Here is a 26,803-nt window from a genome sequence, read left to right on the forward strand (position 1 = left end):
AGTCATAAAAAATAACGAAATTTTGCCATTTGCAACAACATGGATGGACTTGGAAGGTATTCTGCTAAGTGAAGTAAGTCAAAGAGAAAGACAAGTATTATATATTGTCACTTATATGTGGAATCTAAAAAATACAACAAACTGGAATATAACAACAACAAAAAGCAGTCTGATAGACATAGAGAGCCAGCAGTCACCAGTGGGGAAAGGGAAGGGGGGAAGGGCAATATCAGGGAGGGAGTAAGAGGTACCGACTATTATGAATAAAATAAGCTACAAGGATGTATTTTACAATACAGGAAATACAGCCAGGTTTTTTTTACAAGGCTAAGATATAGTAGACAATGTTGTTAGGAGGTGACACTACCATGCTAATTTTGAAGTATACTCACTGGCATGTAAGGGAATTCCATATTTTGCAGCAATTTGCACTTTACTTAATTTATGAGTCAAAAAATCCTTGGTGTGGTTGCCTTTCTGCCTCTGAGAAGAGGGCAGCAAAGCAACTAAATATTCAGTGGTAATTCCTTGTGAACACAGTGCTTGGGAAATGGTACTAAATGATCCCTGAGGTGTGTTTATCCGGTTGCTTCTGTACATTGCCTGTGAGAGAAAAATACATGATTTATTAACATTACATGCGCTATAAATGCTATCAAAAATAATACAGATGAAAACTCGATAATGCTTAGGGTATCCTTAAAATTCCACAGTTCCTTTAAAACATGCATCCCAAATGTACATGCAGCGTACTAAACTTCCAAAATAAGAGGCAAGAAGTTTTGTCAGAGTTTTCCAGTAAGTGGTTTTTGTCAATGTACTATATTTGTAGCTGAATGTATTATAACTAATCAAAATAAAAGTTAATATGACAAAAGGAATTTTCTAACATGAACGTTACTGGGTGACTTTTCTACCTGTGTTAATGTAAAACTTCTGGGCAGATGCATTTGTTTCAGGGATTTCATTCTGTCTAGCAGCGGTCGTGCACCGGAAGCCATTTGACTGAGAATCTCTTTCAGTCTTATGAAGAGTTCTATCATCTTTTCCACCGGCTTTTGATCTTCCTTAGGAAAAAACACCTAACAGGAACAGAATAAAAAGAAATGATTGATCCCTGGTCTGGGAACCTCTTCATGCTGCAGGCATGGCAAAAAAGAAAAGAAAAAAGAAAAAGAAAGATATGATTTATGTGGAGAAACTGGAACCCTCAAACACAGTTAATGAGAATATTAAAAGGTACAGCCACCTTGCAAGTTTAACATAAATTTACTCTATAACCCAACAATTCCATTCCTAGATATTTACCCAAGAGAAATAAAAACTTATGCTCACACAAACATTTGTATCAGAATGTTCATAGCACCATTACTCACAATAGCCAACAAGTGGAAACAATCTAAATGAATGGATGAACAAAATATATATCCTTAAGCTGGAATACTATTTGGCAATAGAGAGAAATAAAATAGTGACACATGTTACAACATGTATGAAAATCAAAACATTATACTAAGTGAACAAAGGCAGACAAAAAGACCACATATTATATGATTCAATTTAAATAAAATACCTACGGAGGAGTTCCTGTCGTGGCGCAGTGGTTAATGAATCCGACTAGGAACCACGAGGTTGCGGGTTCGGTCCCTGCCCTTGCTCAGTGGGTTAACGATCCGGCGTTGCCGTGAGCTGTGGTGTAGGTCACAGACGCGCTTGGATCCCGCGTTGCTGTGGCTCTGGCGTAGGCCGGCGGCTACAGCTCCAATTCGACTCCTAGCCTGGGAACCTCCATATGCCGCAGGAGCGGCCCCAGAAATAGCAAAAAGACAATAAATAAATAAATAAATAAATAAAATATCTATAAAAGGCAAATGTATAGAGACAGAAAATAGATTAGAGGTTTCCTGTACCAGAGGTCAGAATGAGAAGTGACTGTAAGTGGACACAACATTTCTTTTTGGGTGGATGGAAATATTTTAAAACACATTGTGGTAACTGTTGCATAATTCTATAATTTACTAAAAAAATTAAATCTTACACTTAAAATGAGTGAATTTTATGATATATAAATTATACCTCAATAAATTTGCCAAAATAAATGATTTTAAATGTCTGAAAGGAAAATGTCAATTATATAATTTTCACATGTACTACTTTGTTTTAGTAGGAGCAACAGATATGAAGCAAGTTAATAAGCAAAAGGCTGGGGAATGTGAGGCATTAGGAAGTTTCACTATGAAAGCAAAAGAAGTCTTTTCAAGATGGCACCCCAAAGTAGAGAAAGAACAAACCACAGAAAGAATAAAGAAAGGAAGGCAATAGGCAGAGGGGCAAAGATATCTGAGGTTCATGAAGAGCGAAAGCTCTTGGCATGTTCAGGAGGGTCAAAGGCCACCATTATGAGCACAAGATCAGGTGGAGAGATATCACAAAGACATAGCTGTCTCAATAGCACAGCTACTAATTGCAATCAGATCTTTCTAATTGGATTCAGTGTCTTAATTTTGCTTCCAGTTCTGCCCAAACTCTAGGCATGCCTACATCAGAAATAAACTGACTACATCATTATTTTTATTTACAATAATTAGGAATGGTCTTCAGCTTGTAAAATGTACATATTTAATTACCATATTCAACAAGAAATAATTGATTTGATATGTGCTCTGCAGAGACATTATTAAGGATTAAAATTTTAGATGAAAAATTAATAATTTCAATTTATATGCAGTTTAGGTTATAATTTACGTAAAAAAGAGTTATTTGTTTAGTAAATGGGTATTTGCTAAGTTCCTCTAAGGGCCAAGCACTGTTTTTGGCTTTTGAAATGTTTCAGTGAACAAGAGGTTCTTGTGGAGCCTATATCCAAAGAGAGGTAGATATAAAATAAACAACAAACATGAATATTAAATAAAATATATAGTATGCTGGAAGTGCAACAGAAAACAGAGAAGGAAAGGAGGTTTGGGAGTGCTGTAGATGAGGCTGGTTGCATTTTATTTTTTATTTTTTAATTTTTTTTTTCTTTTAGGGTTGCACCTGTGGCATATGGAAATTCCAGGCTGGACGTCAAATCAGAGCTGCAGCTGCCAGCTTACACTACAGCCACAGCAATGCAGGATCCAAGCCATGTCTGTGATCTACACCACAGCTCATGATAATGCCAGATCCTTAACCCACTGTGAAAGGCCAGGGATAGAACCTGCATCCTCTTGGATACTAGTCAGGTTCTTAACCTGCTGGGCCATGACAGGAACTCCCTGGTTGCATTTTAAATAGGATTGTCAGGGTATCTTATTGAGAAGGTCAATGTTGAGTAAGGATGCATAGTTCTGCAAATCACATGAAGAACATCTCCAGGAGTGGTCTCATGTAGCAGCCATAGGCCCAAGGGGATGTCAGGTAGGAAATGGGATTTTAAAAACAGGGAGGTGTTGCAGGCTCTGGAGCCCCAACAGGATTTGGGGGTTTACTGGAATAAAATGAGGAGCCACAGGAAGGTGTTAAGCAGAAAAAAGTTACACAATATGCTTTAAGTTTTAAAAGGATCACTCTGCATAGGGTGTGGTGGAGTAGGTTTGGGGTGGTGAGGACAAATGTGGAGATAGCAGGCCAGTTAGGGCACCAGTACAGAATATAAGTGTGGGATAATGATGACAGCAGATAGGATTATTTATGATTAGTCCTAAAATGACTGCATCCCCTTTGCTACAATGTTTCAGCAAGTCAGCTGTGTTGTTTCTGGTTTTTCTTAAAGGGTAAAACGGTTTTTTTTTTCAGTTTTTTCAATAATGTAAATAATTTTGACCTATAGATTTGGCAAATATAGGTGTTTGATTTTCCTATGTTTATATTTTTCCTTCAGTTTTTTATTCAATAAGCACTTATAAAGCATCTACTTATTGTAAGATGGAGTTATGTTGCCTTTATAACTCTAATAATGACTGTTTCATTCTACTGGATAAGAACTGTAGCCTCTATCTAAATTTGATAAAGGAACCACAAAAAAAGTAATTTTTTAAATATCAAAAAACCCTATACTTTTACTTGAGGAAAAAAAAAAAAAACTTTGTTCTAATCTTTATTTTTATCCTATCAAATTAATGTTTAATCACTTTAAAAAAGTTTATTATAACATTTGTATTTCATACTTTAGTGTAGTGTATATTAAAATTAATTATTGGTCTTGGATATACAAATTGAGAGTTAATAAGGCAATAATATGGCCAATAAGCACATGAAAAAAAAATGCTCAACATCACTGACTGTTAGAAAAATGCAAATCAAAACTACTATGAGGTACCACCTCACACCAGTCAGAATGGTAATCATTAATAATTCCACAAAAAAACAAATGTGGAGAGGGTGTGGAGAAAAGGAAAACCTCCTGCAATGTTGGTGGGAATGTAAGCTGTACAACCACTATGGAGAACAGTATGGAGGTACCTTAGAAAACTATACATAGAACTACCATATGACCCAGCAATCCCACTCTTAGGCGTATATCTGGACAAAATTTCCCCTGAAAAAGACACATGCACCCCCATGTTCATTGCAGCACTATTCACAATAGCCAAGACATGGAAAAAAACCAACTGTCCATGACAGACGATTGGATTAAGAAGTGGTGTGTATATATACACAATGGAATACTACTCAGCCATAAAAAAGAATGGCATAATGCCATTTGCAGCAACATGGATGGAACTAGAGACTCTCATACTAAGTGAAGTAAGTCGGAAAGAGAAAGAAAAATAACCATATGATACACCTGTATCTGGATTCTAATAGATAGCACAAACAAACCTCTTGGCAGAAAAGAAAATCATGGACATGGAGAAAGACTTGTGGTTGCCAAGGGGGAGGGGGAGGGAGTGGGATGGGTTGGGAATTTGGGGTTAATAGATGCAGACTATTGCCTTTGGAATGGATAAGCAATGAGATCCTGCTGTGAGCATGATAATGTGAGAAAAAAGAATGTATACATGCATGTGTAACTGGGTCACCATGCTGTACAGCAGAAAATTGACAGAACACTGCAAAACAGCTATAATGGAAAAAATAAAAATCATTATAAAGTTAAAAAAATAAGGCAATAATATTAATTTCCTCACCTATAAAATATGCAAATTTATCATATATAATCTTTAAAGTCCCATTTAGTTATAAAATAAAGCTATAATTACAAAAGTGGTATAAATGGATTTCATTCCTTATAGTATTAAGCATATATGTGCAATAAAATATTTTATATTAAACTATAAATATAAAACTATTTCATCAACAGCAACTTGCCTTGTATGTGAAGTTGTAAATGTCTAAGTAGTGCAGAAGAGTGAGTCCGATGAGGTAAGACAGACGGGATCTCTCTGAAAGAGGTATGCTGCAGAATTCCTCCAATGCATCTTCCAGTTTGGGACTGGTCATATTACTGTCACAGGAATGCAACCAGAATACACGAGAAATAATCTGCAAGTTGGAGGAAGAAAAATATTTTAGCTGGGAATCCTTTGAGAGCCATCTGTCCATTTTGAGAATTTTTCTGTACTCTTAGACTTGGTTTAAAAATATGACAAATTATCCTCAAAAATCAAGTAACTTTTTATTTAAAGCACTAATTACTATCAATAAAGTGCTAAAGAGCCACAATTCACTGGAAACTTAAGAAATAAGATGAGAAAAGAGACAGAAGGAATCCATAATGACTTCCAGATTTCTTGCTTGAACAACTGTAGAGTGATGGTACCAAGAAAGAAAATTGGTTTGGAGTAAGTCTGGGAAAAATTCCTGTTTAAGACTCTTGCTGCCTTTAAAATTTTACTTTTAAATTCAAATTTCATTTCATTTTTATAATCATTTAAGGTTACAATCTTGTACAATAAACTTTGGGATCCAGAGATGAAAAGTGAAGAAAAAAAGCCCAGAATCACACAATAATATGAATCAACCATCCTGGACAGTAACGCTGGCGTGAAAAGTGAGGTGTGACTATGGGAAGTGAGATGTCATCTCTATTGCCACCGAGTTGAAATAAAGAAAAATTTTATGAAATTCAAGATTATAGAAACTTTTCTTTCTTTCCTTTTGAAAGTAATAAGAATGTATGTTCTCCATTTATCTGTTTTTATTCTTCAGAGGCCAAAAAATGCGATTGCTGAAATTAGATCTTAGGATCACATGAGTGAAAGGTGAAACCAAAGGGGAGAGGTGAAGTCATATAAATTTACCTTGAAAAAGAGGAAGAAAAGTGAAGGCAGAGCACCTTTAATTTTTGTTTGGAAGAACCAATTAAAATGACACAACTAAATATAAATATTTTCCAAAGTGAACCTTAAAGGCTTTTAAGAAACTTTATCCAATATTGGAGAATAACTGGGTTGTGTTTAGATATGACATACTCTGTCACATAGTAAGTTTTGAATGGATGAGATCTTTAAGCTTTACAGTTCTTTTGGAAAATTTCTGTGACACTTCCAGACAATGAACTTGGGAAAGGGATAAGAGATAAAACGTTTCAAGTAGAAAACCCTATTATCAGCCTATGAGGAAATGACATTATTCATTTTCACAGCAAAAAATGTCTACTATACCTACAAACTTACCCAGAGTTCCCTTGACCATGTATCTATTTTATGTACTCTGTCTTGTCTTGGGGCTTTTAAAAAGTAAAAACAACTATTCACTTTTATTTGGGTTTCAGCAAATTATAAATGGCCTTCCTTTTCCCCCCTCGATTACTCAAAGTTGACTTTGGTATCATCATAACAGAATGTACAAATGTACCTAAGGTAATATGATTGTGATAGTGAATACAAAGAATTACACTTATTTAAGAAAACTATCTGTGGTAAAGAAAAGGAGAGGACAAAGGAGGCAAAAGAGGGAGAAGGAAACGTGGAGGAAAAGGAACAGATGGTGATCATGTCCTTGCTTCAGGATTTTTCTTCTACTTTCACTTAAGAATTAGGCCTCTAATGTTATCATTTTCATGGCAAATTCACCAGATTTGCATGTAGCTTCTCAGTCTTTTACTGGTAAGTGCTCAACAAATATTAAGTGCTATTTAAATTTTTAAAAACGGGATGTAAGGACAAACGCATTCCACCCCACCTCAGCTCTGTTATCAGGGATGGGAATGGCCAGCAAGCTGTCGATACTCCTATTGGGCATTCCTGTTGTTCTCCTCAGTTCTTCTTTCAGCTCTTCAACATTTTTAAACATTTCTATTAACTGACCTGCAAGAAAAAAAGCAAAACTCACATGTTGGTTGCAATGTAATTCTTTTTAGTTGTACTAACATATGGAAACCTTCTAGATGGAAACATATATTCGACATATATACCTTGTGTCAGGAACAGATGTCTCCCAGTTTTGGCAAATTTTACGTCTTTAGGATCTATTTCTATCTGATTTAGACTTATTCCTATTATGATCTCATTAACCCAAGGTAACAGATTGCTCTGGATTATAAATTTTCCTTAGATGTCTAAAATGCAAGGTGGATTAGAGGAAAATACGGTTTCCTCACAGACTTTGATCACATAATGTGCTAAATATATCTCTCTCCATTTGATTTAAAACATCACACAGATTCAAAATGCTTTTTAACCTCGGATCATATAATATTGTCAGCTTAGGACAAGGTTTTCTAAATCCCCAACATAATGCCGCAGAGTATTTTTTTCCTTAACTTTTCCCAGCACCTTACGGTTTATAAAGGGTTTTCATAATCATTACCTCAATTTTTAAAATGAATGTGTTTAACTCCAAACTTTTTTAAGACAGTGATTATAATTATTTCATATCTGGGTCATTTAATGAATAACAAATATTATTTTGACTTTATTTTAGCAGATTGTGATCTCCATTTTGCAAGTGCCTTTCAGTTTCTTTGTGAAGTATCCCTCATGCAAATACACCTTCTTTATTTTTGGACTTAGTGCCCTTCCAATTTTGTGGCTGCCTGTTGTCCAAAATCCTGAATGCCTTTCTGTTCAGTGTTGTGGTATTATGCAAAGAAGAAATGTATTGCATGACACATTATGCTCAGAATACTAATAGAAGGCTCTGAATTGATAGTTCTGTAGACAGTAGCACATCTTTATTTTTAAAATCAGATTACTCTCATGGAAGTAAATAAATTTTATCCTTGCTCTCACAACTGACTACTAATGCACTTTAATATATCTGATAAATAAAAGGTGAATGGTCTAACTAGTTAAATTTTTGAAGATATCTGGCTGTGAAATCAAATTTTGCTGTTTCATTCTCTGCTGGCTTGCTGTGTGTTTATTTTAGACAAGTAACTATACTTGAAAGCTTAATGTATCTTATGTATAAGGGCAGATACAAAGTAGGTTTGCTTAGGAACTTCAAAAAAGCTTTTCCTAAACTGCAGCATGAGAAACACATGCATTCTAATAAGACAACATTTAAAATGTGGATGGGGAAACACCTGGTTTTTCAGGAGTGTCTGCACTGTTATTGACATGCAGCACGGCTTCTACGGTCGGCATTAACCTTGTGATGTTTTCCAAGAAATTCATTTGCAATGCCTGTTCTAGAAACCTGGAACAAAGCAGAAGAGAAGAAATTGAACTAGGCATATCAATTACCTATTTGAGAAGTGATATCACCAAGGAAGAATAAATGGAAAAACTTACCTATCCATACTTAAATTAATTTTGCTTGGATCCCCAGAAAGCAAATCCCTCAGTTTTTCAGATAGGACATTGTCGTGATACAGCAAGCTGGTCACTATTTCGGTGCCCAGCTCTGCTGCTTCAAGGAGCTGCACATGAAATGCACTCTCTTCACACAGGTTTCCAAAGTTCATGCTGGAGAGCTGGCACATTTTCTCTACTGAATTGAAAGTTGCGGGTTCACAAAGAAGTTTGGTCAAGTTTTGAAGTTGAGACAGCTTTCCAAAGAGGAAAGAGTAGGAAATAGATTAGTTATATTATTCTAAATATGTAGTAGTTGATAGTAAACAACCAAAGTTGATTTACTTCCTAAAAATATTTTGCTTCTGTGTTCAGTTGGCATTTCACAACAGTTTTACCACAAAGCTCTACTTTCTGTCATTTGAGTTTATTGTTCTCTTAAGAATTTTATAAAACTTCTGGACCTATTAGACTTCTTTCCCAATTGTATTCATATCTTGTAGATACATAGATTAAAAAGATGTAGTTCAGTTTTATCTCATTTAAATCACAAATACTTAAACTAATTTTCTATTGTAGTTTATATTTTAAATCATGGATAAGGGCAGATAGCAAAGCAGGTTTGGTTTGGAATATCAAAAAAGCCATCCTTCACATCCACTAAGATGGCTAATATCAAAACAAACACACAAACAAATGAACAAATAAATAAATAAAACCAGAAAATAACAAGTGTTTGTAAGGATATGGAGAAATCAGAACCCCTGTGCACTGTTTCTAGGAATGTAAAATGATGCAGCCACTACAGAAAAGTGTATGGTTAGGGCTGCAAAAATTTTGAAATAAAATTATCCTATGACTCAACAACTATATTTCTAGGTATATACCTAAAAGGATTGAAAGCTGAGTTTTTAACAGATATTTGTAAACCCATATTCACAGCAGCATTACTCATAAAAGCCAAGAGGTAGAAGCAACCTAAGTGTTCATTGACAGATAAAGGGATAAACACAATGTGGTATGTTCATAAAATGGAATACTATTCAGCCTTAAAAAGTAAGGAAATTCTGGAGTTCCCATCGTGGCTCAATGGCAATGAATCTGACTAGTATCCATGAGGACACAGTTCGATCCCTGGCCTCCCTCAATGGGTAAGGGATCCATGCTGCCGTGAGCTGTGGTGTAGGTTGCAGACAAGGCTCGGATCTGGCATTGTCGTGGCTGTGATGTAGGCCAGTGGCTACAGCTCTGATGGGACCCCTAGCCTGGGAACCTCCATGTGCCATGGGTAAGGCCCTAAAAAGACAAAAACAACAACAAAAAAATAAGGAAATTCTGAGGCATATTACAACACAAATGCACCTTGAGGGCATTATGCTGAGTGATATAAGCCAGTCACAGAAAGACAAACACTATATGATTCCACTTACATGAGGTACCTAGTATAGCCAAATTAACAGCAGCAGAAAGTAGAATTGCAAGTGCCAGCGGATGTTGGGAGAGGAGAATGGGAAATATTTGTACAGCATTTAGTTTTGCAAGACTAAGAGTTCTGAAGATTGGCTGTATAATAATATGGGTGTATTTAGCACAACTGAACTGCACAATTAAAAATGGTTCAGGTAGTAAATTTTACATTATGTGTATTTCACCACAAGTTCTAAAAAATAACAAAAAGGGACTTTTTAGGAAGTTTCTGTGGTGGTTCAGTGGTAATGAGTCGGACTAGCTTCCATGAGGCTAGTGGGTTGCTCAGTGGGTTGGGGATCCAGTGTTGCCATGAGCTGTGGTGTAGTTTGAAGAAGCAGCTTGGATCCTGTGTTGCTGTGGCTATCATGTAGGCTTGGCGCTATAGCTTGAATTCAACCCCTAGCTTGGGAACATTCATATGCTGCAGGTGTGGCCCTAAAAAGAAAAAAAAAAAAAAAAGACTTTTTAAACCACAGCATGAGAACCACACATATTCTAAATACGGATGGGCATATAGCTGGTTTTCCCCAAAGTGTCTGCGCTGTGTTGACATTATCTTGTACCCTCTTACCTACTGAAAGAAACTTTTGTTCTATCAACTGCTTAAAAGCACTTAGAACCCCACATTCAGAGGAAAAGGAGAAAAATGAAAATCAACTAATTTCCTACCCTGTCAAGCATCTTGCAGTTCACTACATTCTGTGTGTCCTGAGGATATATCCTCAAATCATACTTCCTGGGGGAAAATTATGCCTCTGGGAAAGCTGGTTCTGTTGCGCTTGGAAGCTACTCTTAGAGATATTCCTTTTAAGAAGTCAAATAATTTGGAGTAACATCTAAAGAAGCAAATATATGTGTCATTCATTGCACCTCAGTTTCCAATCAGAAGTTGCATTTTGACAGAAATGAATTATTTTATGATATAGGAAAATGTTTAGGGGGAGGACGGGATTAAGATGGTGGAATAGAAGGACTGGAGCTCAATTTCTCTCCTAAAAACAACAAAATTCACCAAAATGGACTGGAAACCTTAAAAAAGATACCCTACTCCAGAAGAAAAAGAGGAGGCCACATCAAGAGGTAGGAGGGGCGATTTCACGATATAAACAACCCCATACCTCCTGGGTGGGAAGCTCCACAGACTGGAAACTAATTGGTTCACAGAGACTCACCTACAGGAGTGAGAGTTCTGGGCCACACATCAAACTCTCACGTGTGGGGATCTGGCACAGGGAGAAAGAGCCCTGGAGCATCTGGCACTGAAGGCCAGTGGGGCTTGTGCACAAGAGCTCCATGGGACTGGGGGAAATGGAGACCCCATTCTTAAAAGGCGCACACAGACTTTCACATGCACTGGGTCCCAGGGCAAAGCAAAGTCTCCAAGGGAATCTGGGTCAAACCTGACCACAGTTCTTGGAGGACATCCTGGGAAAACAGGGGTGAACATGGCTTGTTGTGAGGGAAGGACATTGAAAGCAAAGCTCTCGGGAATATTCAGCAGCAGTGCCTTTCTCTGGAGGGGGCCATTTTGGGAAAATCTGGCCCCACCCATCAGCCAGCTGCTGAGAAGCCCCAGGGCAAACAACAACCCAGGAGGGATCAAGCCCCACCCCTCAGTAAACAGGCTACCTAAAGACCCCTCAGGCACAGCAGCTGCCTCTAATCTCATCCAGAGACTAAGCCACACCCACCAGAGGGATTAGAATCGGCTCCTCCTACCAGGGGGCAGGCATCAGCCCCTCTCATCAGGAAGCCTACACCAAGCCCCCATACTGACTTCAGCCACAGGGGGGACAGACACCAAAAGTAAGAGAGGCTACAACTCTCTTATCTGTAAGAAGGTCACCACACCAAAACCTATAAAAATGAAAAGATAGAGGACTATAACTCAGATGAGGGAGAAAGGAAAAACTCCAGAAAAACAGCTAAGCCATGAGGAGATTCTCAGCCTCAAGGAAAAAGATTTTAGACTGTTGATGCTGAAGAAGATGCAAGACATTGGAAATAAACTGGAGGCAAAGATGGATAACTTACAGGAAACACTGACCAAAGAGATACAAGATAGAAAACTTAAACAAGAAGAGATGCAAAATACAATCACTGAAATAAAAAAATCAGTAGAAGCAGCTAACAGCAGAATACAGGAGGCAGAAGAACGAATAAGCGAGGTGGAGGACAGATTAGTGGAAATTATGGATGCAGAACAGAAAAGAGAAAAAAGATTGAAAACAATCAAAGAGAGTCTCAGAGAACTCTGGGACAACGTGAAATGCACCAACATCCGTATTATAGGGGTGCCAGAAGGAGAAGAGAGAGAGAAGGAGACAGAAAGAATATTCCAAGAGATAATAGCTGAAAACTTCCCTAACATGGGGAAGGAATCACTCACTCAAATCCAGGAAGCACAACGAGTACCATATAAAATAAACCCAAGGAGGAACACCCCAAGACACATACTAATCAAACTGACCAAAATTAAAGACAAAGAGAAAATCTTGAAAGCAGCTAGGGAAAAGAAACAAATAACATACAAGGGAACCCCGATAAGGCTATCAGCAGATTTTTCAGCAGAAACTCTGCAGGCCAGAAGGGAGTGGCATGATATACTCAACGTGATGAAAGGAAAAAACCTCCAATCAAGATTTGTCTAACCAGCAAGGCTCTCATTCAGATTTGAAGGAGAAATCAAAATCTTCACAGATAAGCAAAAGCTGAGAGAATTCAGCAACACTAAACCAGCCTTACAACAAATACTAAAGGAACTTCTATAGGTAGAAAAGAACAAGAGAAGGAAAGGAAAAAGAGCAGCAAAAACAAATCCAAAGTAATTAATAAAATGGCAATAAGAACATACATATCAATAATTACCTTAAATATTAATGGACTAAACGCCCCAACCAAAAGACATAGACTGGCTGAATGGATGCAAAAACAAGACCCATATATATGCTGTCTTCAAGAGACCCACTTCACTTCTAGGGACACATACAAATTGAAAGTAAGAGGATGGAAGAAAATATTTCATGCAAAAGGGGATCAAAAGAAAGCTGGAGTAGCAATACTCATATCAGACAAAATAGACTTTAAAAGGAGGAATATTTTAAGGGACAAAGAAGGATCAATCCAAGAAGATGATATAACAATTTTAAATATCTACGCACCCAACACAGGTTCACCACCATATATAAGGCAACTGCTAACAACCTTAAAAGGAGAAATTGACAATAACACAATCATAGTGGGGGACTTTAACACCCCACTTACAGCAATGGACAGATCAACCAGACAGAAAATCAATAAGGAAACACAGACCCTGAATGAAGCATTAAACCAGACGGACTTAATAGATATTTATAGGACATTTCATCCAAAAGCAACAGAATACACATTCTTCTCAAGTGCACATGGAACATTCTCTAAGATTGATCATATCCCGGGCTACAAATCCAACCTCGGTAACTTTAAGAAACTTGAAATCATATCAAGCATCTTTTCCAACCACAATGCTATACAACTGGAAATCAACAACAAGAAAAAAACTGCAAAAAACACAAACACGTGGAGACTAAACAACATACTACTAAACAACCACTGGATCACTGAAGAAATCAAAGAGGAAATTAAAAAATACCTAGCAGCAAATGACAATGAACATACGACACTCCAAAACCCACGGGATGCAGCAAAAGCCATTCTAAGAGGAAAGTTTATAGCAATACAAGCCCACCTGGGGAAACAAGAAAAAGCCCAAATAAACAAACTAACTTTACATCTAAAGCAGCTCAAGAGAGAAGAACAGACAAGACCTAAAGTTAGTAGAAGGAAAGAAATCATAAATATCAGAGCAGAAATCAATGAAATAGAAACAAGGAAAACCATAGAAAAGATCAATGAAACTAAAAGCTGGTTCTTTGAAAAGATCAACAAAATTGATAAACCCCTAGCCAGACTTATCAAGAAAAAAAGAGAGAGGACTCAAATCAATAAAATTAGAAATGAAAAAGGAGAAGTAACAACAGACATCACAGAAATACAAAGGATGATAAGAGACTACTATATGCAACTCTATGCCAATAAAATGGAAAACCTAGAAGAAATGGACAAATTTTTAGAAAAGTACAATCTTCCAAGACTAAACCAAGATGAAATAGAAAAGATGAATGGACCCATCACAAGAACTGAAATTGAAACTGTGATTAAAAAACTTCCAACAAACAAAAGTACAGGACAAGATGGCTTCACAGGCAAATTCTATCAAACATTTAGAGAAGAGCTAACACCTATCCTTCTGAAACTATTTCAAAAAATTGCAGAAGAAGGGATACTCCCAAACTCATTCTATGAGGCCACCGTCACTCTGGTACCAAAACCAGAAAGACTCCACAAAAAAAAGCAAACTACAGGCCAATTTCACTGATGAACATCGATGCAAAAATCCTCAACAAAATACTAGCAAACCGCATCCAACAATACATTAAAAGGATTGTACATCATGATCAAGTGGGATTTATCCCAGGGATGCAAGAGTTCTTCAATATCCGCAAATCCATCAGTGTGATACACCACATTAACAAACTGAAGAATAAAAACCATATGATCCTCTCAAGAGATGCAGAAAAAGCCTTTGACAAAATCCAACACCCATTTCTGATAAAAACCCTTCAGAAAGTGGGCATAATGGGAACCCACCTCAACATGATAAAGGCCATATATGACAAACCCACAGCAAACATCATTCTCAATGGTGAAAAGCTGAAAGAATTCCCACTGAGATCAGGAACAAGACAAGGATGTCCGCTCTCACCACTACTCTTCAACATAGTTTTGGAAGTCCTAGCCACGGCAATCAGAGAAGTAAAAGAAATAAAAGGAATCCAAATTGGAAAGGAAGAAGTAAAACTATCGCTATTTGCAGATGACATGATACTATACCTAGACAATCCTAAAGACTCTACTAGAAAATTGTTAGAGCTCATCCACGAATTTGGCAAAGTCGCAGGACACAAAATCAACACACAGAAATCGACAGCATTTCTATATACTAACAATGAAGAAGCAGAAAAGGAAATTAGGGAAGCAATCCTGTTTCCCATCACATCCAAAAGAATAAAATACCTAGGAGTAAACCTACCTAAAGAGACAAAAGACCTGTACTCTGAAAACTATAAGACACTGATGAAAGAAATCAAAGATGACACAAATAGATGGAAAGATATACCATGCTCTTGGACTGGAAGAGTTAATATTATCAAAATGACTATACTACCCAAGGCAATCTACAGATTCAATGCAATCCCTATCAAATTGCCAAGGATATTTTTCACAGAACTTGAACAAAATATTTTAAAGTTTGTTTGGAAGCACAAAAGACCCAGAATAGCCAAAGACATCCTGAAAAAGAAAAATGGAGCTGGAGGAATCAGGCTCCCGGACTTCAGACTATACTACAAAGCAATAGTCGTCAAAACTGCATGGTACTGGCACAAAGACAGACATATAGATCAGTGGAACACGATAGAAAGCCCAGAATTAAACCCATGCACTCATAGCCAACTAATCTATGACAAAGGAGGCAAGAATATTCAATGGAGAAAGGACAGCCCCTTCAACAAGTGGTGCTGGGAAAACCAGACAGCCACATGGAAAAGAATGAAATTAGAATGCTTCCTAACACCATACACAAAAATAAACTCCAAATGGAGTAAAGACCTAGATAGAAGACCAGACACTATCAAACTCCTAGAGGAAAACATAGGCCAAACACTCTCCGACATAAACAACAGCAACGTCTTCAGAGATCCACCTATCAGAGATTGACAATAAAAAGAAAAATAAACAAAGAGATCTACTCAAACTTCAAAGTTTCTGCACAGCAAAGGAAACCCTTAACAACACAAAAAGACAACCCACAGAATGGGAGAATCGACTGACAAGGGATCAATCTCCAAAATTTATAAACAACTTCTGCAGCTCCATACCAAAAAAACAAACAACCCCATCCAAAAATGGGAAGAAGATCTAAACAGACAGTTCTCCAAAGAAGACATACAGATGGCCAAGAAACACATGAAAAGATCTTCAACGTCACTCATTATTAGAGAGATGCAAATCAAAACCACTCTGAGGTACCACCTTACACCAGCCAGAATGGCCATCATCCACAAGTCTACAAACAGTAAGTGCTGGAGAGGGTGTGGCGAAAAAGGAACTCTAGTACACTGTTGGTGGGATTGTCAATTGGTGCAACCACCATGGAAAACAGTATGGAGATTCCTCAGAAAACTAAAAACAGAACTACCATTTGATCCAGCAATCCCACTCCTGGGCATCTATCCAGAGAAAACCACTACTCGCAAAGACATGTACTCTGATGTTCACTGCAGCACCATTTACAATAGCCAAGACATGGAAACAACCTAAATGCCCATTGACAGAGGAGTGGATCCAGAAGATGTGGTACATATACACAATGGAATATTACTCAGCCATCAAAAAGAACGAAATACCAGCGTTTTTAGCAACATGGATGGACCTAGAAACTATCATGCTAAGTGAAGTCAGCCATACAATGAGACACCAACATCAAATGCTTTCACTGACATGTGGAATCTGAAAAAAGGACAGAATGAACTTCTTTGCAGAACAGGTGCTAACTCACAGACGTTGAAAAACTTATGGTCTCTGGAGGAGACCGTTTGGGGGTTGGGGGAATGTGCCTGGGCTGTGGGATGGAAATCCTGTGAAATTGGATTATTATGATCATTATACAACTACAGATGTGATAAATTCATTTGAGTAATAAAAAAAATGGAAAAAAAAGAAAATGTTTAGAAATATTTCTTTGCATATATCAAATGGGAAAGGCATAATGATGTGTCTTGCATGTAAGATTTATAGTAACTACGTCTAGGCAGTAGAAATTAAACGCCAATCATCTTAGTAAATATCATCGGTCTGTTTTCTACCATATTTTATATTCTAATTGATTTCCAGTTTTGAACCATCTAAAATGGTCTCATACGTATTAAAATTCTACTTACTAGTCTTACTACTATGAGAAATTTTCCATTCTGTAATAGCCCCAATCATATCTTTTTTCCTTTGATTTTCCAAATATTTGATGTGATTAAACTTCTATATGGAGTCAAAACTCTCTGCCACATCCTCCAGTAATTTCATAAATGTAAAGATAAATGCTGGTAGCCCAATAATTTTTTTTCATTGTACTTTTAAAGGTATAGTAAATTTGAATAACTTTACTCAGTAGATGCTGAAATATATATATTTTTAAATTGTAAGTTTGATATACATGTACAGGAAATCAATACAAGTCCAGATAGTATAATCTTGGCTTGATACAATGAAAAATATAGAAGGAGAATTTGGAAATCTAGCCATGCTACTGAGGTAGAAATGGTCCTGTGAAATAAGAATTTGATTCAGGGTTAATAATGTGGACCGCACTGTGGGGCACTTCTGCCAAGGAGCAATAGGACTGTCATTTAGTATTTGTCATTATTTAGTGCTTTAAATGCATTAAACAATATAGAAGCTTATTAGATAATTAATAATCAACAAACATTCAGAGAATTATAATTGTCTCTCTTCAAAAGTATGTATCAAGTTCAGATTGTAGGTTTGTCAAAGCTTCATGCATCATAAGCTCATCCACCTAGTGAGTAAGGGCTCAGGCCTAAATGTGAACCATGACCCATAACTAACTCCACATCCAGCTGTGACTGAATTAACCTAGTGCCCACGGTTCCCAGTGCATCTGAATCAGAATTGTAACACGTTGATGTAGACCTCAAAATATTGTACGTATAAATATGCTTAAACAGCAGCACTCCTGGGTCCTTAGCAGGTAAATGAAGGGAAAAGAGGCCTATTTAAAAATGTAAAGGCATTACAATATAAATAGTGTGCTATCTGTATTTCTGCTTAATATGGAGAATACCTATTTTATGAGTAGTTCCCCAATTGGGACGTTGTCCTTCCCACCAGTGACACTGGAAAGAAAAGAGAAGAAAACAGACAAAGAAGGGAGAAGAAAACACAAAAGCTCAAGAAGAGTAGGATGTTCAGGGCTAGAACAGAAAAAAAGTCAACAATGAATGACAGGCACTTGGCATTTTGGAGGGTCTAAACCTTCTTAGAAATATCATGAATAAAGTTTTAGAATGGGTGGGCCCTAACTGATTGCCACAATCAAGATACTAATTACCAAGGAGGACAAAGCAGGGAAGTAAGAGCACCTCTCTTTGTAAACCTAGGAGCTTGTCTTCATTCTTTCAATGGTATGTACTGAATACTTTCCATGAGTCAGACTCTGTGCCAGGTACTGAGAGTATACAGTAAAGCGACAGATTTAGCTAGGTTCCTATGGAACTTGTAGTTCTGGAATGAATGGGTGTTGTTAAATGCTTGTTATAAATGCCAATAGATTTTCTACCCAAGAGACAGGATTGTAGTTTATTCCATTTCTGTGGCTTTCCAAACTTCTTTCATAATGTAAACCACAAGGGGAGCAGTAACCTAAACGTGGGTGCTGTTTTAAACTATCCTTAGCTCCATCTAGTATCATTAGTGTAAATGAGGATGTGTTTTTTTCCATTTCTCAGTGTATATCTTGTGCTGCCAAGTTACTTTGCAAATTGAGAACCACAATGAGTAACTGCCCAGGTAATGGGATTACATCACCAGCACTGATTTGAACACTGTCATTTGTTCACAGATTCATGAGTCAAGTCTTAAGCTCCTACTGTGTGCTATATGTGGGGCTTTAGAGATACAGAAGGCATGATTTCATCAGATTTTACCCTCTAGTGAAGGAAATAGACCCTATATGAGTTCCCACTCTGGCAAAGTGGGTTAAGGATTTGGTGTTGTCACAGCATGGTTCAGATTTGCTCTCTGACCCGGGAACTTCCACATGCCATGGATGCAGCCCAAAAAAGAAAAAAAGAAGACCTTACATAGACAACAAGTGATAATGCTAGACTGTAAGTTCCAAAAGCCAGAAATCTCACTGCAATCGGAGACTCCTCTTCCTTATGTCTCACACCTCACTGGCTGCCACATTGTGTGAGCCCAACCTGCTACAGTGCTCTTGACATTCTCTTCCTTCTATATTCTCTGCCACTGATATAGTGCAGGGCCTCACTTTTTGCTTAAGCTACTGCAAAAATCCTTTACTTGGCTTTCCTCCAATCTGTCCTCCGAAATTCTCCTAGAGAAATCTTTTCCTAAAATGCAGAATTCACCTTCTTCACATTCACAATTTTCAGGATCCGATTCAAACTCCTTGATTAAGCGTAAAGAGGCCTTGGGGATCTGGGTCCCCTTTCCTGCCTTTCTCATAGGCACCTTCTGTTCCAGTTGGACACATGACCTCAGGTAATTTATATCTGTCCTCTAAGTTCACACCTCTGTCTTCTTACCAATGCAGGTCTCTGTCTGGAATGTAGGCCTGAAACCTAATTCTTCACAGCTTGCAAGACTCAGAATAAGGAGCCTTTCCTCCACGAAATTTCTTCTCTCCACCTTCATCCTCTGAAATTTGAGTTAAATATGCCACCTCCATACATAGAATCCTGTCCATCCACATACTTCACACTTACCTCAGTGTGTTATAATCATTGGTTTGCTTTTCCATCTCCTCTACTGAATTGATTATAAGGATTTTGGGGTTTGAGTTTATATCTTTTAAGTAGATAGATTAGTGTTATGGGAGCACAGATGATGGATAGAATGAATGGAAAAACATTATCCATCCTGGCTTGGAAACGGGGAGAAAGGCATACCTTAATATTACAGGAGTAACGTTTAAATTTGTCTTTGAGGGAAGAGTAGGACTTATCCAGATGAAAGCATAACTTCCTTCTCATTTGCACAAACAAATTAAGATACTGCTAAATTAAGCACATTAGAAATTTTGATTTGTGTAGAAGACTAAGACTACGATGTAGGTAATCTAACTAGCATATTTATTTGTAATATACATAGACACATGCTTTGTATGTCTGCTTAATTAGACCATGTTGACTATACAGCAAGTCATCCTACTTGCCCTGAATAAACCAGTTCTAATTTTACTTTATTTCCAGCTACATAAACCCAGTTAAACTGCTGTTCTTACTAGGAAAGCTGCTTTCAAAATTTAATAAGGTTATTTAAGAAACAAGAGTGAGTTTCATGATAACTTGCATACCATATGCATGAGCTGAACAAAGAATAAGAAACAAACACCAACCAATTCAAACTTCAGAGTTAAATTTTTTTCTGTTGCTCACTTCCCTTTCTTCAATATCATACATTTTAACATGATTTATTAGTTTCTGCTTTTGATTACAACAATAAAAATAAACTGAGTCAACTTCTGAGATTTTTGTACACTGTTAAGTCTAAAACATCAGTGTTTTGTGTGTGTGTGTGGCCACATCCACAGCATATGGAAATTCCCGGGCCAAGAATCAAACAAGCACCTCTGCAGAGACCCAAGCCACTGAAATCAGATTCTTAACCCACTGCACCACAGGAATTGCAACATCAGGAACTCTGAAATCGGCTTTTGAAGTCAACATTTTTTTTTTTCTTTTTAGGGCCACACGTGTGGCACATAGAAGTTCCATGGCTAGGGGCTGAATCAGACCTGCAGCCACCAGCCTATGCCACAGCCACAGCAACACAGGATCGGAGCCCCATCTGCAACCCACACACAGCTCAAAGCAATTCCAGGTACTTAACCCATTGAGCAAGGCCAGGGATCGAAACTGCATCCTCATGGTTACTAGTTGGGTTTGTTAGTGCTAAACCATAAAGGGAACTCCTGAAGTCAACTTTCATATTTTTAAAACCAGAGACATCTCAAATAGGAATCATGTTTTGAATGTTTTTCCAAGTTATGAAGCTTAATAAGACAACTATTATCAGTAGTTACTCCTTTATGTATTGCATTCTGAAATTAGGCTCTTATGGGTCATTTTAGACAGAGATATCCACTCATTTAAAAAAAATACAATAACATAACACCAGAACTCTTGTCACCCTTCTTCTGGAATTAATCTGGAGTCAAAATAGGACCAGCATTTATGAATATACAGATTGAAAACTTAAACTAAAAACATATTTTGTCAGAGAATTACAGGAAGTGTTGAGGTATATTATTATTTTTTTCTTTCATGGCTTACTTTTGATTTCAGGGCTTCAGGAACTGGAGGGAAGTAATCCTTATAGGAACCATTTTGAAAAAAAGATTTTTTAAATTGAATTGTGGACTGCAGGAGTCTTAAATTTTCTGTAAAGGAGGAGAAAAGAATTATGTAAACCGCAAGGTCATTCAGGACACCTATTTGAAAGACACTTTTATCCTAATTTGTTACTAAGTTTTTTTTCTAAGATAATAGCCTACTTCAATCTAAATATGAGTGAAAATTTAATCTTTCCTTGAACCATGGAGACTATAGAGTTCATTATTTTTAAAATATTCATAGATATTCTACTTAGAGACAAAAATATTTCTAGCAAAGGTGCTGGACAGTTTGGCTCTTTGTGAACTGAATATGCTTTTACTTTGGATCTACTATTAAGTTGAAGTGTTTGAGAGAGAATAGGTTGTATAACCACTGTGATGCAAATATCCCCTTCCAACCTTTATTCACACCCAGTAAACAGAGAGCACACTTAAATATTTGTTGTGTTACTTGCCTGCCGTTAAGTATCAAAAAACTCTTTAGGAGGAGGAAAAGTGAAGGTATATCTCCAATAAAATGTGAGAAAATAGATGTTTTATCTTTAAAAAAATGGGAAAATAAATATTTGATTAAATGAAATCTTTATGGTTGCTCGTGTAGGCAGAAAATTGAAAATAAAGTGGGTAAAGATAGGAAGCAAAAACAGCCTGCTACAAAAATGCCTTTGTTTATGTAATTTACATCTGTTTTCGGAAGTCCATATTATCATTCTTTATTATTTTTTGACAACTAAGATTATTAAGGTCATGGAAAAGCTCATGGAGGGTTATATGAACTAATTCTGGACACTTGGAAAGTTTATCCAGGTAGTAATTATCACACTATCTGTTATATGGCCCTTACACATCAAAGTTTGTCCAGGTGGCCAGTTGGTACTAGCAGCAGCAACAGGAGTAACAATATTATAATATGATTAGAAATTCCCTATACATATCAAACCACTGACACTGGTGCATATGGAAACTAAGATTTTTACCTTTTTTTTTCTTTTTTAAACAAGTGTCTTGTAAGACTACTTTAGAACAAAATTAGAAATCATGAGCATCATTTTGACTCTTAAGAAGAGTATTACCTTTTGATCCCCTGGCCAAATTATCAGTGACATTTCTCACACATGCCAAGTACGGAATATAAGGACTATTTGCTGATATGTTTAAGAGGGCATCTTCAAAGTTTTCCAGTATTAGGAGCCTACAGAACAGAAAGAATTATTAATTGAGTCATATAAAAACAAAGCAAAGCCTTTTTTTTTTTCCTGTCTTTTTAGGGCCACACCTGCAGCATATAGAGGTTCCCAGCCTGGGGTCGAATAGGAGACATAGCTGTCAGCCTACGCCACAGCCACAGCAATGCTGGATCCTTAACCCACTGAGTGAGGCCAGGGATTGAACCTGAGTCCTCACGGATTCTAGTCAGTTTTGTTAATCCCTTAAGCATGATAGGAACTCTGCAAAGCCATTTTTTTTGAGATCATGTGACTCCTTGGTTGTTTGGCCTTGGTTGAGTTAAACACTGAAACTCTGTGAAGTAAGCGATCCGCCCCCTTCCAGCCCAACTACACAACAGTAGCACTACTCTGGATTCTCTGAGTACATGCCTCTTCCATTGTTGCCATTTTTATATTTAATTAAGGTCATTTCTAGGTACATTTATATGACAGAAAGATCACAGGCTTAGGGTTACCAGGTAAAATATAGGACTTCTGGTTAATTTTCAATTTCAGATAAATAATGAATAATTTTTCAGTGTAAGCACATCCCACGAGTCTTGCATATTTTTTCTCTTCCTTTCGTTCTTTGTTTTCCCCCTCTAAATAGGGCAACTACCTCTCTGGACCTCCATTTCTTCTCTTGTCAAATAAGAGGTAGGTGGCTGGATGATCTGCTAGATCCCTTTCACTGATAACATTCTCTAAATAATTTAAATCCATTTCATTGCGAATCCAACTGAACAATATGTTATTTTCTTTTTCCTTAAAAAAATTCAGCTTATAGGAAAAAATAGTTTTAAAAGATGAAACTGACAAAGGCTTAATCTCTAAAAGATACAAACAACTTATACAACTCAACAGAAAAAAAAGCCAACAACCCAATGGAAAAAAATGGGTAAAAGACCTGAATAGACATTTCTCCAAAGAAGGTACACAGATGGCCAACAAGCACATGAAAAAATGCTCAACATCACTGATTATTAGAGAAATGCAATTCAAAACTACCACGAGATACCACTTCACACCAGTCAGAATGGCCGTCATTGATAAATCCACAAATAACAAATGTTGAAGGAGGTGTGGAGAAAAGGAAGCACTCCTGCACTGTTGGTGGGAATGTAAGCTGGTACAACCACTATGGAGAACAGTATGGAGGTACCTTAGAAAACTATACATAGAACTACCATATGATCCAGCAATCCCACTCTTGGGCATATATCTGGACAAAATTTTCCTTGAAAAAGACACATGCACCCCCATGTTCATTGTAGCACTATTCACAATAGCCAAGACATGGAAACAAGCCAAATGTCCATCAATAGATGATTGGATTAGGAATATGTGGTATAGATACACAATGGAATACTACTCAGCCATAAAAAAGAACAAAATAATGCCATTTGCAGCAACATGGATAGAACTAGAGACTCTCATACCGAGGGAAGTATGTCGGAAAGAGAAAGACAAATACCATATGATATCACTTATATCTGGAATCTAATATATGGCACAAATGAACCTTTCCACAGAAAAGAAAATCATGGACATGGAGTACAGACTTGTGGTTGCCAAGGGGGAGGAGGAGGGAGTGGGATGGGTTGGGAATTTGGGGTTAATAGATGCAGACTATTGCCTTGGAATGGATAAGCAATGAGATCCTGCTATTTAGCTCTGGGAACTATGTCTAATCACTTATGATAGAGCATGATAATGTGAGAAAAAGAATGTATATATGTATGTGTAACTGGGTCACCATGCTGTACAGCAGAAAATTGATAGAACACTATAAACTAGCTATAATGAAAAAAAAAATCATTATATAAAAAAATAAAAATTCAGAGTTCCCAATTTAACCACTTTCTGGTTCCCTTTCAAGTTGACTGGCATCTGAGACCATAGCCTAAGATTTCTGAAGCATATGAATGTAAGTACATGTGCATCATAGTGCATGTCCTGAAGCTGTGAGACTGCATCCCTACTTATTTTGTGATTTCTTTCTGAGTGTCTACTATTGAATTTTATGTACAACAGAGATAGACTAAAAGCCAGTGGCTGATGTGGGAACCATCTATTTTGAATTGAACCTCACAACACTCAAATTAACTAGTTCTATTAGACATTCAACTTTGATTTTATTCATATACTAATGGAGGAGACCTATCCTGGCATAGTAAACATTTAGGACAATATTTTCATTAACATTAAAGAAGTCTCAGGCTGTTTAGATGTGGGTTAATGATATGGGATCCTTGAAGAAATTTAACAAGAAAAAAAGGCTATAGCAAGAAAAGTCTCTAATTTGACAGTCAGAGCACAGCTAATTGGTATCAGATGGCTGACACTCATTTAAATACAATCCATAGCCTCCATATTTTAAAAAAATTGCACCCATCTCTAAGACTTCTTGCTTTTGTTTGGTATTTCCTTGACCAGACACTCTCTCTTTAAGTATTGCTCTCTTTCTTTTGTGATCTCCTCCTCTTTGTCATAATCATTATAGCATTGAGCTATTTCCATCCTTTGCTATGCTCTATAGCAAAATATTGATCTAACCTTCCAGAAGAAATGACACAATAGCATTTCATGGTGAATTTTCAAGCTTAAAATAGAAGAATGTTGGGATGGAAATGACCTTGAAATATAATCTAAGCCATTATCTTAGTTTCATAAAGAACATTTGATTGACAGGATTTTGGAAATAGGTTTTAATATACTCCAAAAATTAAGATTCCATATACATGCACAATTTCTTTGGCATAAATATCCAAATATTCCTTTAAGCCATTTAATTTATGTATCTTTTATATAAAACTCACCTACTTCCCAAGAATGCTAACAACAAAAGATGAGTTTATGGATGTTTGCATGCATGTGTGTGTGTGCACAGATACCCACACAACAATAAAAATGCTAACTTTAGTACAAAAGTAGTGAAGAGGGAGAACAGCTATAAGAAAAAAATAATAATTTTGAGCAGGTTTCTTTAGAAAATTCTGGACCACAGGAGTTCCCGTCATGGCGCAGTGGTTAACGAATCCGACTAGGAACCATGAGGTTGCGGGTTCGGTCCCTGCCCTTGCTCAGTGGGTTAACGATCCGGCGTTGCCCTGAGCTGTGGTGTAGGTTGCAGACACGGCTCGGATCCCGCGTTGCTGTGGCTCTGGCGTAGGCTGGCGGCTACAGCTCTGATTCGACCCCTAGCCTGGGAACCTCCATATGCCACGGGAGCGGCCCAAGAAATGGCAAAAAGACAAAAAAAAAAAAAAGAAAGAAAGAAAGAAAGAAAATTCTGGACCATAGGAGTTCCCGTGGCTCAGCAGAAATGAATCTGACTAGCATCCATGAGGACGCAGGTTCGATCCCTGGCCTTTCTCAGTGGATTAAGGATCCAGTGTTGCTGTAAACTGTGGTGCGGGTCACAGATGAGGCTCGGATATGGTGTTGCTGTGGCTGTGGCATAGGCCGGTGGCTATAGCTCTGATTTGACCCCCAGCCTGGGAACCTCCATATGCTGTGGGTATGGCACTAAAAAGACAAAAAAAAAAAAAAAAAGAAAAGGAAAAGAAAATTCTGGACCATAAACATTTTAATCTCATACCAAGTACTGACACTCTGTGATTATTTTAAAGTGGGAACAGAAAAGAAAGGAAGTCCAAAGGTAAGAAATTCCTTAATTTCATCAATCTCAACAAGAGCTATCTTAAAAGTATTGAATTCTTCCTAATAAACTGTCAGCTAGCTGTCAGCAACTGACTACATCTGCTGCGTAATTTTCAGGTCTGAAGCGCTAGCATTATCAAAGCTATGGATGCCCTAAGGCTCTGATAAAGATACTTGATTTCAGCAGCAAGCACACAGTTATCTCAATTCAGAAGTTTCTTTAAAAAATTATTTTGGTAGCTGTATAAGGAATGTGTTTAAAATACTTGACTATTTGGAACATGGCATCCTGGTTGGGGGAAAATTGCTCAGGGCTGCTAGACTGCTCTTGGGAGAAGCATCTGGTTCATCCACCTTAGAGAAGAAGAAATGTGGGAACAGAAAGAGGAAGTTTTTTTATGGAAGGATTTTATCTAGAATTACCCAGAGTTGAAGAACCTCTCATTAAATAATAGAAAGTTTATAAACAATTGCATAGATTTTATTTTAGAAAAATAAATGAATGGTTAAAATGTCCTAATACTTTTTTAAAAATTTGTACAAATTTTCAT

The 26,803-nt window shown here is 37.1% G+C and overlaps 1 protein-coding gene across 1 annotated transcript in view; it reads right to left on the minus strand.

Moving 5' to 3' along the window:
* The window catches only part of ABCA12 (ATP binding cassette subfamily A member 12), a 200,405-nt gene that overhangs the window by 87,113 nt on the left and 86,489 nt on the right, over positions 1 to 26,803 (minus strand). Inside the window, exons 10-17 of the mRNA XM_047773427.1 lie at positions 22,455 to 22,573; positions 21,320 to 21,426; positions 8,661 to 8,917; positions 8,453 to 8,565; positions 7,108 to 7,232; positions 5,293 to 5,466; positions 918 to 1,082; positions 393 to 603 (exon numbers count right to left, since the gene is read on the minus strand). Of these exons, the coding sequence (XP_047629383.1) occupies positions 393 to 603; positions 918 to 1,082; positions 5,293 to 5,466; positions 7,108 to 7,232; positions 8,453 to 8,565; positions 8,661 to 8,917; positions 21,320 to 21,426; positions 22,455 to 22,573 (1,271 nt within the window). The remainder of the gene's footprint in view (positions 1 to 392; positions 604 to 917; positions 1,083 to 5,292; positions 5,467 to 7,107; positions 7,233 to 8,452; positions 8,566 to 8,660; positions 8,918 to 21,319; positions 21,427 to 22,454; positions 22,574 to 26,803) is intronic.

The sequence above is a fragment of the Phacochoerus africanus genome, chromosome 3, assembly GCF_016906955.1.
Source record: "Phacochoerus africanus isolate WHEZ1 chromosome 3, ROS_Pafr_v1, whole genome shotgun sequence".
Lineage (NCBI taxonomy): Eukaryota > Metazoa > Chordata > Mammalia > Artiodactyla > Suidae > Phacochoerus > Phacochoerus africanus.